Source organism: Thunnus thynnus, chromosome 4 (assembly GCF_963924715.1).
Source record: "Thunnus thynnus chromosome 4, fThuThy2.1, whole genome shotgun sequence".
NCBI lineage: Eukaryota > Metazoa > Chordata > Actinopteri > Scombriformes > Scombridae > Thunnus > Thunnus thynnus.
The window spans coordinates 11318687-11333124 of record NC_089520.1 but is presented as its reverse complement, the minus strand read 5'-3'; the positions used below and the strand labels follow the sequence as shown (position 1 = coordinate 11333124).

Sequence of the window (14438 nt, the reverse complement as noted above, 5' to 3'; positions counted from 1 at the left end):
CAAACAACAAAACAGATCTGCACTGAGAGATGTTTTGTTGGAGAGTCTTCTAATATAATGAAAGCTTAATTTAAAGGCCCCATACCGCCGCAATCTCCTCCTCTCTCTCTCTCTTCATATCATTAAGTTTCTTCAGCATGCCGCGGAAGTCGGTGATACCATACTCAGCACAGATGCGCTCGTAGTCTTTCTTGTCTGCGCTAAGAAGAATTTCCCAGATCTTTTCCTCTAGCAACATTGGCTTTTGTTCACGTGTTCCATCAGGATTACTGTAGAGTAAAATAAAATAAAAAATAAAAAAAATCATGTTTTCACTGAAACAATTTCTCTCATACTGTCATAGAAAAATCACTGTATGGATCACTGTCATAAAACAGTTTATTTGAACAACAAACAGTTAAGTTTACAATAATTTACTCACCGTTTTTTAAGTCTGCCTCTCATCTCCGCTACATCTGAGGAACCATAGCCAGAAATATCAGTCCATCACTGAATATTTATGTCATGCGTTATCTTGTACAAAGGTATTCAAAAAGAGCAGCTTCCATTTAACTGTACTAAACCTATAATGCATTGATTAAAGCTTTGTTTTCAGCTTAATAGGTACTAGAGATGGAAAGGAGACAATTGTATCTAGTTGACACCCTAAAGAGTATCCCTTCATGCCCAAATAAAATTCTGCTCCTCGCACACATTATCTGAATGATCAAACATTACGTTAAGCTCCGTCTTTAACAGTGCTCAGGCCAGAGAAAGCTGGAATGACTGACATTCTGATCTTTCTAATCTCTGCTGCCCCTTTGATGTTTTTTGGCAAAAAGGAAACTGTAACAAAAATAAAGATGGCTGATTGCCGACCGTCCATGTTGGTGAACCAGAGCACGTTGTGTTTGGTTTATACAGCCGAACACATTTTGGTGCTGCTGTTCAAAAATTCAGTGTCTTAGAGAGCCATTAATGTGTCAGGTGTCACAGTGACACTGTGCTGATGTGACAGATGAACCATGACAGGCAGATTTGTTTCCAAATATTTCCAATTAATTAATAAAATGTCATGTTGCTATGGAAATTTATGGGCTAGGTTGTAGCACAGAGAAATTGAACTGCTGGTAGTATTGATAGCTTAAATGCAAACCATCAACCTGTATTAATGTATACAGCTGGTTGCTCAATTCCCTTTCGTAAAAATGTGATAAATGTGTTTTTAATTGCATTGCTAGTTTGTCTATTACTGGGTCCTTGTTTTGTCTGACAGGAGCAGGGACAGTTTATATTAGCTCACTTTTTATGATAATGTTTAACCTTAAGATGGTGTGCCCTGACCCAACAGCCAATAAACCCAAGTTGCCTTGCCAAAGAAAATAAATATGAAGCTTACCACATCTAAAACCATGAAGGCCAAAATGTATTTGAAGCCTCACCTTCTACTTCTACCTTTTGAAGTTCCTTGGCTTTAGAGAATCCAACTGTAAACAAACAATAAATTTCATTTTCATCATCTGGTTGACACAATTCAATATGCCAAGAATATATATAATACCATTGTTATGTACCATACTTGAGAGAAACAGTGATTCAAAGAGTGTTAAGGGTCTTACCTGCAATAACATTCAAGACAACAGTGCAAACAGCCCTTCCATATTCATTTGATGCATAACACTTGTAGGTGTCAGCATCCTCTGGAGTCACCTTTGGAAACTACCGAAACGCAATGCCAAAGTTAATTGCATTTTTACCATCACTGAAAGCAGGTTGATTGTTAGGATTGTTTTTGCAGATGGTCATAATTTATACCTTTTAACTGTTACTACAAAGCTTACCTCAAGGGTATGCTCATGAGATGCGTTGTCAAACTTCTGCAGGCACGTGTGACCATCAAACTTAATTTCTCCATTAGCTCTGCTCCATGTTACAGTAGGTGTTGGATTGCCCACTATTTTGGCTTTAAAGATGGCAAATTTACCTGAAGGAAAAAGGGACAGATTATTTGTTGTAATATATTTAGTAATTCTTTAGTATTCTTCAGATTAAGGCCACATTTTCTTACTGATATTCTAATAATACAATTAAATATTTCTGAAATAGTGTCTTTCGTATGTTTGTCTTGATATTGGGATTACAGAGTAGAAGAAAATGAATTGGCACTATGAAAAAGTATGATGATTAATATCCTTATTTGTTTGTTTGTTTACCCTTACCCTCTTGAATAGTCAGAGCAATGGGTTTGCGGGTGAAATCTGGAGTTGTCTTTCCCTCTGGAAGTTCCTCCATAAACTGCGTTATCATGACACCGGGCACTTTCGACTTAATCTTGATGCCTAATCAAATAAAAAAAATATTAACAATTAGACAAGCTTAATGTATAGAGGGAACCAGGTAAAGATAAACTACAATTATGATATTTTGAGGAGGCACCTCTGTAATTCAGTGAACAGAAGTGTTATATGTTTGACGAAAAAATACATTTTTAAGCAGAGCTTACTAAGACTCTAAGTGGGTGATAGATACAGTACATATCTAAAACCCAGACAAGTTACCCAGTAAACATTTGCCAGTGTAAACTTCACACATAGACACATACTGTACAAACGTGCGTGTCAAGTGTTCACCTGAAGGAGGTGACATGTTCTGGGATGAGAATGCCACAATAATGACTATCTGGGCTAAGAAAAGATAAAATGAACACCTAATGGTGAATGCAACCAAGTAGCTGGCATAAGTATTGTCATATCAGCTTAATCCTCTTTATGTTTTTTCCTAAATACTGTATAATAAACTGATAATAGAAGCAACTGCAAAATTTCTGAATCTAACTAGCATGACTGTCTTCCAGCTCAACCTTACTGTAAAATAGTTTTCCATTAGGATTATTTGACCGAGCCAAAGGTTTTTTGTACTAATATCTCAGTAGAAACTCTGTTGCTATTTTTGCAAAAACAGAATGCTAGTATGTTAATTTAGATCTCCACCTACTCTACATCTCCAGTTTGTTGGCTTTAGTCTGACATTACACCCTCACGACAGGGAGAACATTGAGATCTCCCATTGGTTTAACAGCCATCGTGATGAGCAGTACAAACATCTGAAACCTTTCCAGAGAGAGAAATGCTATGAATTCAATGATTATAGAAAAAAAACAAAACTTTTTTATACATTAAGACAAGTTTAGTAGTAGCTTTGTAAAATAAGACCTAACCGAGTTTTCTGTAATAATGTACTTTGGACTCTCCCACCTCACAAGCCTGGTGATATTAGTGGTGAGTTTTTCATCCTGAGTGTATAATCATGCACCCTGAAGTGACTGTATAATGCTTTATGTAAGTCAAAGACCCCAAAAGCTAACAGTGTTATGATAAATTCAGTATTCTTGCCATAAACATGAATGTTTATGTCATGTTGAAAACATGAGTTAATATTTATTGGAATATTTCTTATTCAACTAAATTCATTGTGGTTTAATTGCAAATAATTATATAGCATTTCTGACTGGCCTAAATTTGCTAAACTGTATGCAGCTTGTTATATGCTATATAGAGATATGATAGAAAGAAGGTAATTTGCTTGTGATAAACTGTCCTGCAAAGAGTCTGTAGCATTGCATGGTCATGAAAGGACATATATAATTAATTTAAACTCCTATATTCATTGATAGTTCTGTACATAATATTCTTATTTCTTAGCACAGTTCAGTCTAAATTTGTGAGCGTTCAAAACAGGGAAAATTGGACAAATATGTCATGTTTGGAGGAATTAAAAATGATTTGCCCTCTACAGTTTATAGAGACCCACAAGGTCTAAACGATATGGGTCCAACTTATAGTAGCTTATGTTTTGAGTGATTTACATTTTTGTCTTTGGACAGTGGTGGACTCAGGCTGTCTCAGGGGCAGGAGCAAAAGAATATAAAGGGCACCTGATACATTCAATGGACCCCCCTTTCACAATGTTTTTCTCCCATACACTGACCCTATAGGGCACCTTTTTTCATTGAAAGGGCACCCAATTCTGCACTTCAGTATGTTTTTTATTTTTTACTTTTATTTATTTATTTATTTACTAGAAGGGCACCCATACAGAACCCCCAGCTCACCCCATTACAACAGCATCATAGGACACTACATTACATCCTCTTCATTTAAAGGCACATCATGTTTTCTCATTTTTGGGGGGTTCTTCACAGGACACTATCACATTTTACTCCACTGAAAGGGCACCATGAGGGCATTTAATTTCAGATTGTCACATGTAGAGGTACTCTATAGGGCATTTCATCCTGATTTACCCACTAGACAGTCAGTACAGAACTTTGATATGTTTTTATCCTTTGTGCAGGCACCTTAGAGGACACTTTATCATACAGTGGAGGCACCTTACAGGGCACTTTATAATACTGTGTGGGCACCTTAGAGGGCACTTTATCATACAATGGAGGCACCTTACAGGGCACCTTATAATACTGTGTGGGCACCTTAGAGGGCACTTTTGTGGTATTTTTTGTCCACTGAGTCCACCAGTGTCTTTGGAATTAGGCATTGATGCAAGTTTAATTGTAAAAGTCCCACTAACCCACAGTAATCTTGAGAGGGACATCACTGAACGCTGATCACGGGGGTTCAGCTGGTCCAGGGATCCCTGGGCTTTAATAATTTTCACCTGGTGTGAAAGACCTGCAATAGGCAGAATATAAACTATAGATTATATAGTAGGAGAAATGAGCAGGGTGCCCCAGCAGTATTTTGCAGTCTGAAGCGCAATGGAGGTAAATTGCTTGTGGCAGGTGTTACTGAGGTGTATGTACTATATGTAGCAGAGCACTGGTAACGTTACATTGGTCTTGCAGTTGTTAACAAGCTGAACGTTAATGTTGTGGACTTACAAGGGTGACGTGAACATCATTAAAAGCAATATGGAAATATTGATCAGCCTATTAATATAAACCAGCATATAAAGCTGAATGTTTAAGCCAGGCATTGATTTTATGGGTCAGTCACAACACATAAAATCATGGAGTGTAGTTGGCATAAATTTGACTAAAAAAGATTCATGACAATCCCGCTATTCCTGAGCAGGTTTAACATGGCTTATGTTACAGATAAACACTGCGTAAAATGTATATCTTTTATATATATATGACATATTAGATATACATTTGTAATCGTCACCAGACTCTTTATATCTTACTTTTCAAGAGATCTTGGCTCTTGATCTTGGCTGTCAGATGGATAAGCATGTCCATGGGCTGCTATCACTAAGATAATTGAAGGTTTTATTATTCAGTCCTCATCTGAAATGCATGTGTCTGAAAATAACTCAAATAACGATCTCATCATATTTCTAATACAGTTTCATTGTTTGTTCTGTTTTAGAGTCATCTATCCAGCCAAGTTGTTATTGAAGACTATTTTTAATGCCCCTGCTTTATTTTACTTTTCTCTTTTCATTTTCCAAAATTACTTTTCTTATTTTATATTGCTTTTGCATCACGTTGAAAGGACTCCTTCCTGTATTGAGGATGAATTGTTACTAGAAAAGTATTTCCAAAATTACAACTGAAGTTAACTCTAATTGAGTTAATCAGAATTAAAAGCAGCAGATACAAAGTTTTATCCTTTCTCTTGTTATCCATGCATTTTGTACCCTTACATTTCACAGTGTTTAGCACACAGCTACACATAGTTCAAACAAACTTTTTATTTTTAAATTAATCAATTAAATTAATTTAAACTTATTCGTTTAAATTATTCTGTATACAGAATAATTTAAACTAAATATTAAACACTTCTATACATACTGTACTTGCATGTTGCACGCTCCTCTCTTTATTGCTCTTTTTTAAATTTCTATTAGCTTTTTAAATGTTTTTTTTTCCTTATTTTGCATCTTTTCTGCCTTGTAAAGCACTTTGAAATGCCATTGTGTATGAAAATTGAAAGTTGTGCTTTATAAATATGCCTGGCTTGCCAAATAATACTATAAATGAATGAATGAAATAATGAATGAATGAATGAATGAATGAATGAATGAATGAATGATAAAGAATATATTCAGAGCACTTTTCACAACCTGCTGACTCTCCAACATGTTCCCACTGTTATTGTTCTGTGATGTTGTGTTTATACTCGTCAGTGCAACTTTAGTTGTCATTTGGGCTCAGCTGTCCAATATGTAGCTGAAAAGCATGTACAATAAGTAATGGTGAACCATTTGCTTTTATTTGTTTACGTCCCAGTGTGATGAGATTCTTGACCTCAACAGCGGGGCCAGTCGTATAAACACTAATATCTGTCCCTGAGTGACTGACTCACTGACTGAGTGATGAAGTTACACCATTGGTCGGCCAAATGCTGCCACTTCCTGTATCTGTTATGAATTAAAAGCCCTCTAGCGTTTCATACATGTTTCAGCCATATACTAGGTTTTGACCTAGTCTTGTTTAGAACTGGTTGGCTACAACTGCTAATTTCCATTTTTAACTTGATGACCAAGTGAACAGGGATAGACAAGTGGTATCTATGATTATATTAAGCATATATGATACCTCAAAGCATTGTGGTGCACTTGTGTTGCTCAAAATTCCTTCACAGTATTGTCAAGGGAGTACTAGACATCAAACGATACTGTATTGAGAGTTGGGTGAAGCTTAAGGGCTCACAGAGGTCATGGGTGTCACTCCGGCTTGTTTCCTCGAGACCTCAATGGTCTGTGTTAACTTGACAGCACATGATTCCCTTAGACCTTCTTTGAACTGCTAGGATCAAAAAAATTGCAGTTTTGTATCTGTGACAGTGCCAGTCCTCACAGTGAACCCAAGGAGAACACGTGGGTCCGGCATGAAAAGGCCAAAAATCTCAAGGGAATACAGAAAGGGTAACTTAAAGGGGTTACTCAGCTTGCCTTGGTCTTCTTTATGTAAAACTCTAGCCTTAAATAGGTGATCATTGGTAATCTTTTCACTGATACAAAATACGTGCTGTTTTCTGTTTGTCAATATTTACCCAGATTTACAAGTGTAATTATGTTTAGTTTAGCTTGAAGTTTTATGTTATATGATTTAAAGGGGGCACACAGGTTTTAGGAGTGATCATGCCACCTCTTGGAGATGTCCCTGTAGAGCTCACTAAGTTCACCTATTGAGACTGAACTGTGCCAACATTCTGTGCAGGACTAATCAGCATGTGGGTGTGAGTTTAAAAAGTGGCATTTTCCCTTTAAATTGCAGATAAATAGACATATGGCAATCAACCGCAGTGTCCTCAAGCAACAGCCTTTAGGTGGTATTCCTTCGGACGTTGTTTGAAATGTCACAATGAAATGCATCTGTTGTGACACTGAAAGCTGAATCATCCACTCTGGATGACATCTTTCAATGAGTGATGAAGACCATGTCATACATGCAAGTCATCCAACATGGAGTCATGCACTTACATACAGGTGAATCGTTTGTGAAATTTGTTTTCTTTCTCGCTTGCATACCTTTGTCGTCTGGGTGAACTCCCTCAGAACCGTCGACTAAACACGCAACGTGACAGCAGGAGAAGGAACAGGACAGGTAAATATGAATCCTGACAAAAGCACCATGGCAGGTTGGAACTTCGACAGGATTACGGACACATAAAACACCAACATAAACAATACTGTAGAACCCAGGGATGGGAAGCACAGACACAGATACAACTTGAGGTGAACAAAATATTCAGAGACCATAGACACATCACACAACGAAAAATTGTTAGTCATAGACAAAAATAATATACAAGGTGTTAGTAGCCGTATCGTGCAGTATGTAAACAGTTGTGCTGTAAAACTGTTGATTAGACTTAACTTCAAGATCACCCATGGAGTCGCTCGAGGCTGATGTCTCAGGATGATTCCTGCGCAGTGCTTGAGAGAAATTATGTGCAATTACTTTGGGAAACAGCAATTTGTAGGAAATTTATTTTCAAATAAGCCTTCACTCTGTCGTCTATCAAACAAGGACCCCATTTCATTTTCAATTTTCTCTTCAAATGTGGCAGCTGCTGGCTGCTAGTGACTGTTGCATTGATCTTGCATGATGGTATTGTTGATCATCCGTGTTACGATTAACGGCATGTCAGTATTGCTCTTCAGATGTACTCACACAATTCTTTTTTCTTGATGTTTTTTGAGATTTTTTTTCACAACATGGCTCTTCAGTGATTGCATCTTATATGCATCTCATCTTGTGGCAACTGTGACCATTTATTTGACTGACAACTTCCTAATCACATCCTTGGAAGGGGGGAGAAGTTGATGAATGATACGGTCAGCGCCACATTTTAAAAGCTGCTGGTTCTTCTTTTCACTTAGCAAAAGGAAAAAAAAAATTCCATTGAAAAACAGCATCTGTGCCCTTGTCAGATAAAAAGAAATGCTTGTTGCTGGAGAGTTCTCTTGACATCATGGAGGATATACTGTGCAGGGATTTGAAAAACCATGAATATTATTTGACTGCTTCGACTTAGAAATAGCTGTGGTGATTATCTTCGTTTTCTCGGCAGAAATGGTCAGCACTCAGCATAATACAACATTATTCAGATGCCTTGGGTATTCCATGTCTTCAAAAAAGATGCAGGCACCAACCTTAGGTAATCTTTGACGCTGCAAACTTTCCCAGGTGTTTTCTTGTCTTGTGGTTTGGTGTTTCTTGAATAAAATGTCACATTAATTTTAATTTTGTGCAAGATTAGTTGTACAAGTCAAATGGATCCTGCTCATCATCATTGCTCAGGTAAGAGGAAATACAGGTGCAGAAAGCTGCAATACAAATACCTTGATTGACCTAACCAGAGAGGGCAGGCGTCCATCATTCTGCACTTACCCGTCTGCCCAGCGGCAGATTGATCGGTCACCTTTGACCTCTTCCACATCTTGATATCCTCTTGAGCTCTGCCGATTCAGAAAGCTCTGTAGCAAAAAGGAAGAACAAAGAGGAAATCTTTAGTACAATGTACATGCATGGCTCAAAGGGAAATCATGAAACTGACTGACATTCTCTTCAGAGCTTGAGGTGTCTGACTTTTTAACTTTGGGATTGGTTTGTGCTTATAGTTGCTCATTCTCTTTTTGAAAATTTAAGCAGACACCACTCAGAGGTTGCCATAGATTTATTTAAAACTCTTGGAGGAAATTCAGCTGCTCTTAACTGCTCAGATGTTATTTCCTGAGGCACACTGGATTTCTCCACTAGTGCAGTTTCTCTGACCAGTCAGTAAGAGGCAGCAACCAGTGTCATTTAGAGTACTTGTTGACCTCAACATGGGAACATGAATTCCTATCTTGGGAATCCTTAGCAGACATGTGTTAATTAACCACGGGACTTGTTAAAGCCTTAAATAAACAGTGTGAAGAGTTAGGCTAAATTTTAAAATGTTACACAGACCGCTACTGTTAAAGCCTCCCTGTCCAGATCATATTAGTTAAAGGAGTTAAAGGACAGTTTCAGTTTCATTTTTTCATGTCTGTTCTAGAACAACTGTCAGGTGCCCAAATGACCACTATACCTCCCATGCAAAAAAAGAATTTAAATGTTTACTTGAAGCTGATATGAAGCTTCAGCTGTCCAAAGAAGTCAAATCAAATAGATATCTTTCAACTTTCAACAGTCTTTTTAGTGCCAAAATCCCTCTTTCATCCACTGGAGCTGAACAGGAAAACACTTGTGTCTGTTGAGACGCAAAGAGGGACATTTTTACTGAAAAGACTATAATTGTGGAAAATATCCACTTTATGTGACTAACTCAGACGGCTGGAGCCACATATTATCTTCAACTAAACTTTTAAATACATCTTTGTTCAAAAGATTTAGTCCCCCTTCACTTACATTGTAAGTGCATTTGGAGAGGATCTACTAATTGTCAGTATGAACAGCAGGAATGATTACAGCAAGAAAAACATCAATGTTCATTCGGGCACCTAACTGTTATTTTAAGACGGGCTTGAAAAAAAATTATGGTACAATTTAGAAACACACATTTAAGCATTAAGATAATATAACATGTATATATTATCATTGAATTGATAAAGTTGAATAAATTATATGACCCTGAGATATACATTATTTATGAAAATATTTTCAGCATGTGACTGTCAGGCATGTATAGTCACAGGCTTTACTTGGTTTGAATTTTCATTGAAGATGCCACAAGTGTTTTATATAAAAAACATCATGTGTAATATGACACGAGGATCACGAGTATCTCATGTGACTCATTTTAACTGTTAGGTCATGTCCTCTCTGTTATGAAAGGTCACATGCATTACTTTATGCTGATACTATTTTTTGTTCATGTAAAATTTGACCTCAAGTTGAGAGGCTGTAATCTTCTTATTGGATAGGGGCTTAAAGTAGGTGTGGTTATATATGGGCAATTTATATTATTGTCATTATTACTTTGTAGCTGAACATAGATTTTCAGAAAATGTAGTTGGCATGAAGAGGTGAGTCCTGTTTGAGTTCTGCTGTTGGTGCTTTTGTGTTTACTTGGATGACATAACATGATTTTGTTTTATTTTTTTAAATTTATTTTGACAATGTCTTCTTTTCTGTTTTGCCCGTTACCTTAAAATACTTGTTTATTAGGTTTTGGTGAATGATTTAGGTTTTTCTGATTACTATTAAGATCTTGGGTGATTTCATCCTGCCTTATCTTTATGAACTTAATAATGCAAAGAACAGCCATAACCAAAATGCTTGCTTTTATAGACACCAGTCACTATTGATTGCATTAAAGCTGCGGTTGCAGCTGTAGTCAATCAACAGAAAATTAATTGCCAACTATTTTGATAATCAACTCATCGTTTGAAGTCTTTTTTTTTAAGATAAAATACTAAAATTCCTTCTTAAATGTGAATATTTTCTGGTTTTTTTAGTCTTCTATGACAGTAAACCAAATATATTTGGGTTGTGAACAGTGACAAAACAAGACATTTGAGGATGTGAGTGATCAACATTTTTCACCATTTTCTGACATTTTATACAACAAACAACTATTTCATTAATTGACAGATTAATCAATAATGAAAATAATCGTTAGTTGCAGCCCTAGATTGCATCTTAATACTTTCTACTGTAGTACACAAATTATTATGCAACCCGCTTTACCAAAAGGTTTTAAGGTGTTCAAACAGCATGTGTACTCCAACTCCTTGAAATCTGATTGTTTATTATTTATAAAGAGATTAAGACTCAAATACTCTGCTAATCAAATACTCTGCAGATCATGTAAGATCCCATTGCTCATAGTAAGATGATTGAGAAAATAGGTTTTCAGGACCTTTAAACAAATATGAAATTGTCTAACAACTCTATTCGACACAAGTCTGACTCTTTTTGACTTGCGCCACAATTTTACTTAATACTGAAACTTCAATATTTCACCTCATTTTTAAAATTTTAACAGTCTGTCCTGATGTCCCACTGCAAATACAACCCGCCATCTTGGAAAGTAGTAGCATTTTATTTTTAGTTGCAGACGTGCTCCAGCATATGTTCAGAAAGGTTTTGGGCTTCAGCAGTGATCTTGGCTCTTGGTGGGTCTCGAAAATGAACTACACAACACATATGGTAAAAGCAAAACTGCCTGCAACAGGAGACATCTTGGCAGAAAGCCCTTTGCATTAAAGGAAACCCACTCCTCTTCCCTCCCACTGAATAGTTTCGCCATTTTAGCTCATTACATTTATAGTTAAATATTTGGCTGAGGCTCTCATCTCTTTTAATGAATTCTGACTTAAGTGGGAGGAGACATTGCAGGCAAAATAGCTGTCAATACATCCCGAGATCCTGTGCCAGTCACTATTCCTGAGATCTCAAAGATTTGTGCTGGAGGCCGCATTTCAGTCAATATTACTGTTGCTTTATAAATAAGAGCTATGCTTCAAAACATCATTACATGTAATGTATGTAGCCTGGCTGGCTGTCACTGCAGTACTTGCTGTCCCATGTTTTTCCTTTGTGCTTTACTATTGATTTCTGTTTATATGACTCACACTATTATTTTGTGTACACACAGCCCTGAAGGAGAAAATAGCATTGATGTAAATATGATGAGTTTATTTTCTTTATGTGATGAAAATACTGAAATTGAAAAGATTTGTGTGACAATTATTTGCTGCCATTGTATTTTCAATGTCTATCTCATAATTAATTCTGCTTCATTCATCACTGACTGTACCAGAATTATCATTACAGTCAGTGATTTTGTGATTCCTTAGCTGTTTGTGACATGTGCAGAACACTGCCTTTGACATTACTTAAAGTTGACCTCACCTCATATTAAACATCATGAACGGTCTTTGAAGTTCTTTGAAGTTTGTGGAAACAACGCTTCAAGATGCTCAATGGCAGACAAAGGAATTACTCTTAATGTCTCAGTAATACGTGACACGTCTCAGTGATTCAGCCACCCACCGCAGATGACTGCACCACTGACCACATACTCTCAAAATGGCATCTGGTAGCCTCTCAAATATCCCTCACTGCATTTCACTACACGTCATTGACTGCTGCTGAGTGTACAAGGCAGAAAGTGGCTTCAGCTGTGTAACTCAAACAAAACTGAGCCTGATGACAAGGCCTTTCGGTGTCAAATGAGCGCTAATGGTGTTATTTGAACTTCCCAGTGGATCTCCTCATTTGTTCAATCGCTGTAGGAGAGCTGACAGTTGATACATATACACCATACAAAACAAATGCTTAACCTATAGTATGTCATGTACTGCAGGCTGTCTTTATTATGCTTTATTTTTATGTCTTATCTTACAAATTGATTGTCTCCTTACAGGTCTGTGAAGTGTAATTGCATTGACCGTAATAGCTTTTCTTATTTTTATCAACAGAACAAGACATGCTTGCATGTGCACAATTTGAGACAGAATTATGAGAGGAGGGGAGACTACAGAGTGAACAGTATCAGCCACAATCTTCTGCAGGTCTTTTTAATGTGAAAAACATATCCTATTTTCTGCCAAAATACAACCCACATCTTCCATGCAGCACTCTGAATCTCAGGCTACGTATCGATTTGATGCCTCCATCTAAAGTTAGTCATCAACCAACAAACTCACAGCTCTGACCTCACTGCTATGATTCAGCCTCCCAATTTTAAAAACATGAAATTCAAACTGAGAAGCCTGCATGCCTCACTAAAGTGATTTCATGCACCAACATCAAATCTGTGTGTAACTAAATCCCGCATAATGTTTAACGAATATCTAAATTATTAATATGGCAACATAATCTGTAACTTGAGTAACTGAAACTAGATAGCACATAAAACACTTAAATTTACCGTAAGTCACTTTATTGCTCTTTAAGCACAGCAAGTTCAGCTCTATGTAGAAGTAAACAGAAGCATTACAGTACACGTGTTTGTATAATTTGCTGCACCTGCTCACAAAATGCTGATGTTCTTTCTGATGCAAACAATGACATTGACTGTAATCCCTTTCTTCTCTCTGCTCAGTACATTTACTCATCCAGCCTTTGTTTTGAGGGCCACCTACCTCTTCACAGTCCTCAGTGCTCTCAGCTCTGTTCCCTTTCAGGCAGCAGTCTAGTCACACTGTGCCTTCTCCCAATTTTTCAATGTAATAGATCCTTCCAGCAGCGTCCGAGTCTGTGCTTGATGCTCCTCTACTGCCTAGACTCAGTGACTGCCAAAAGCTGTTTAGGCTTTTTAGTATTTGTGGTCACTCCAAAGACATTGGAGGTTGAGTGGGCGGTGAAACAGAGGGGCACCATGAAGGGTGGGTCAAAGAGCAGGTTAAATACTTTTTAAAGAATCATTTGTACTCATGAACCAGATGCTTCCACACAAATGAAGATGAAATTTGTTTGCTCACTAGCATGAATTCTAAAAATATCTGAGTTCACGTGTTAAGGAGTAGATTGGGTATACTATGTATACTATGTGAGCTATGAAATGGTAATATGACCCTGTAACTCTTAAAATTTAATGTCCTGATTTATAGATTGTTGTTTGAACAGTTCTTTATGAAAATAAAGGAGGCAAGACTCTTAGAAGAACCAAACTCATGTTGTTGTTGTTGTTGTTTTTTTTTACATTTTTAAAGGATGTTCATAATACATACACATGAAGTGCAACATATAAGACAGTAGTTGACACTTTTATTACAAACCACATACCTGAAATTATATCTGAAAAAAGGGAAGTGCATTAACATCAAACACATCAAAACAGTTTGGTGGATATTTTTTATTTAAATCAATAGTTCTCTGTGTGCTCAGATAATATCAGAACACTGTGTGCAGTGCTTTTGTACATCCAAAAACTCCTGCCAAGCTTAATTAACAAAATAAGAAATTTATAAATGGTCAATATTGACTTGACAAACTTAAGTGGAAAAATGATGGGGTTTATTTTATGAATCATTTAATATCCAGAGCACAGTGTCCT

The 14438-nt window shown here is 36.8% G+C and overlaps 1 protein-coding gene and 1 long non-coding RNA gene across 13 annotated transcripts in view; both read right to left on the bottom strand.

Annotated features, from left to right (window-relative positions):
• LOC137181158 (immunoglobulin-like and fibronectin type III domain-containing protein 1) overlaps positions 1-13744 on the bottom strand; it is a 29665-nt gene extending 15921 nt beyond the window's left edge. For 3 of the 12 annotated variants that reach the window (XM_067586616.1, XM_067586617.1, XM_067586613.1), the window contains exons 1-10: positions 13525-13738; positions 8840-8925; positions 7824-7881; positions 7474-7511; positions 2199-2318; positions 1821-1963; positions 1599-1698; positions 1422-1466; positions 422-455; positions 86-269 (exon numbers count right to left, since the gene is read on the bottom strand). In XM_067586616.1, coding sequence (XP_067442717.1) covers positions 86-269; positions 422-455; positions 1422-1466; positions 1599-1698; positions 1821-1963; positions 2199-2318; positions 7474-7511; positions 7824-7881; positions 8840-8888 — 771 coding nt within the window. In that variant the 5' untranslated portion in view covers positions 8889-8925; positions 13525-13738. Of the gene's footprint in view, positions 1-85; positions 270-421; positions 456-1421; positions 1467-1598; positions 1699-1820; positions 1964-2198; positions 2321-4566; positions 5572-7473; positions 7512-7823; positions 7882-8839; positions 8926-13524 lie in introns of those variants that run through there. The other 9 variants (XM_067586606.1, XM_067586609.1, XM_067586612.1 and 6 more) reach the window with 8 other exon arrangements.
• LOC137181160 (uncharacterized) lies at positions 2920-4574 on the bottom strand. Its single transcript, XR_010928125.1, has 2 exons — positions 4469-4574; positions 2920-4402 (listed from the first exon to the last, which is right to left on the bottom strand). It is a non-coding gene; the product is annotated as an uncharacterized lncRNA (long non-coding RNA).
• Positions 13745-14438: the final 694 nt, after the last annotated feature.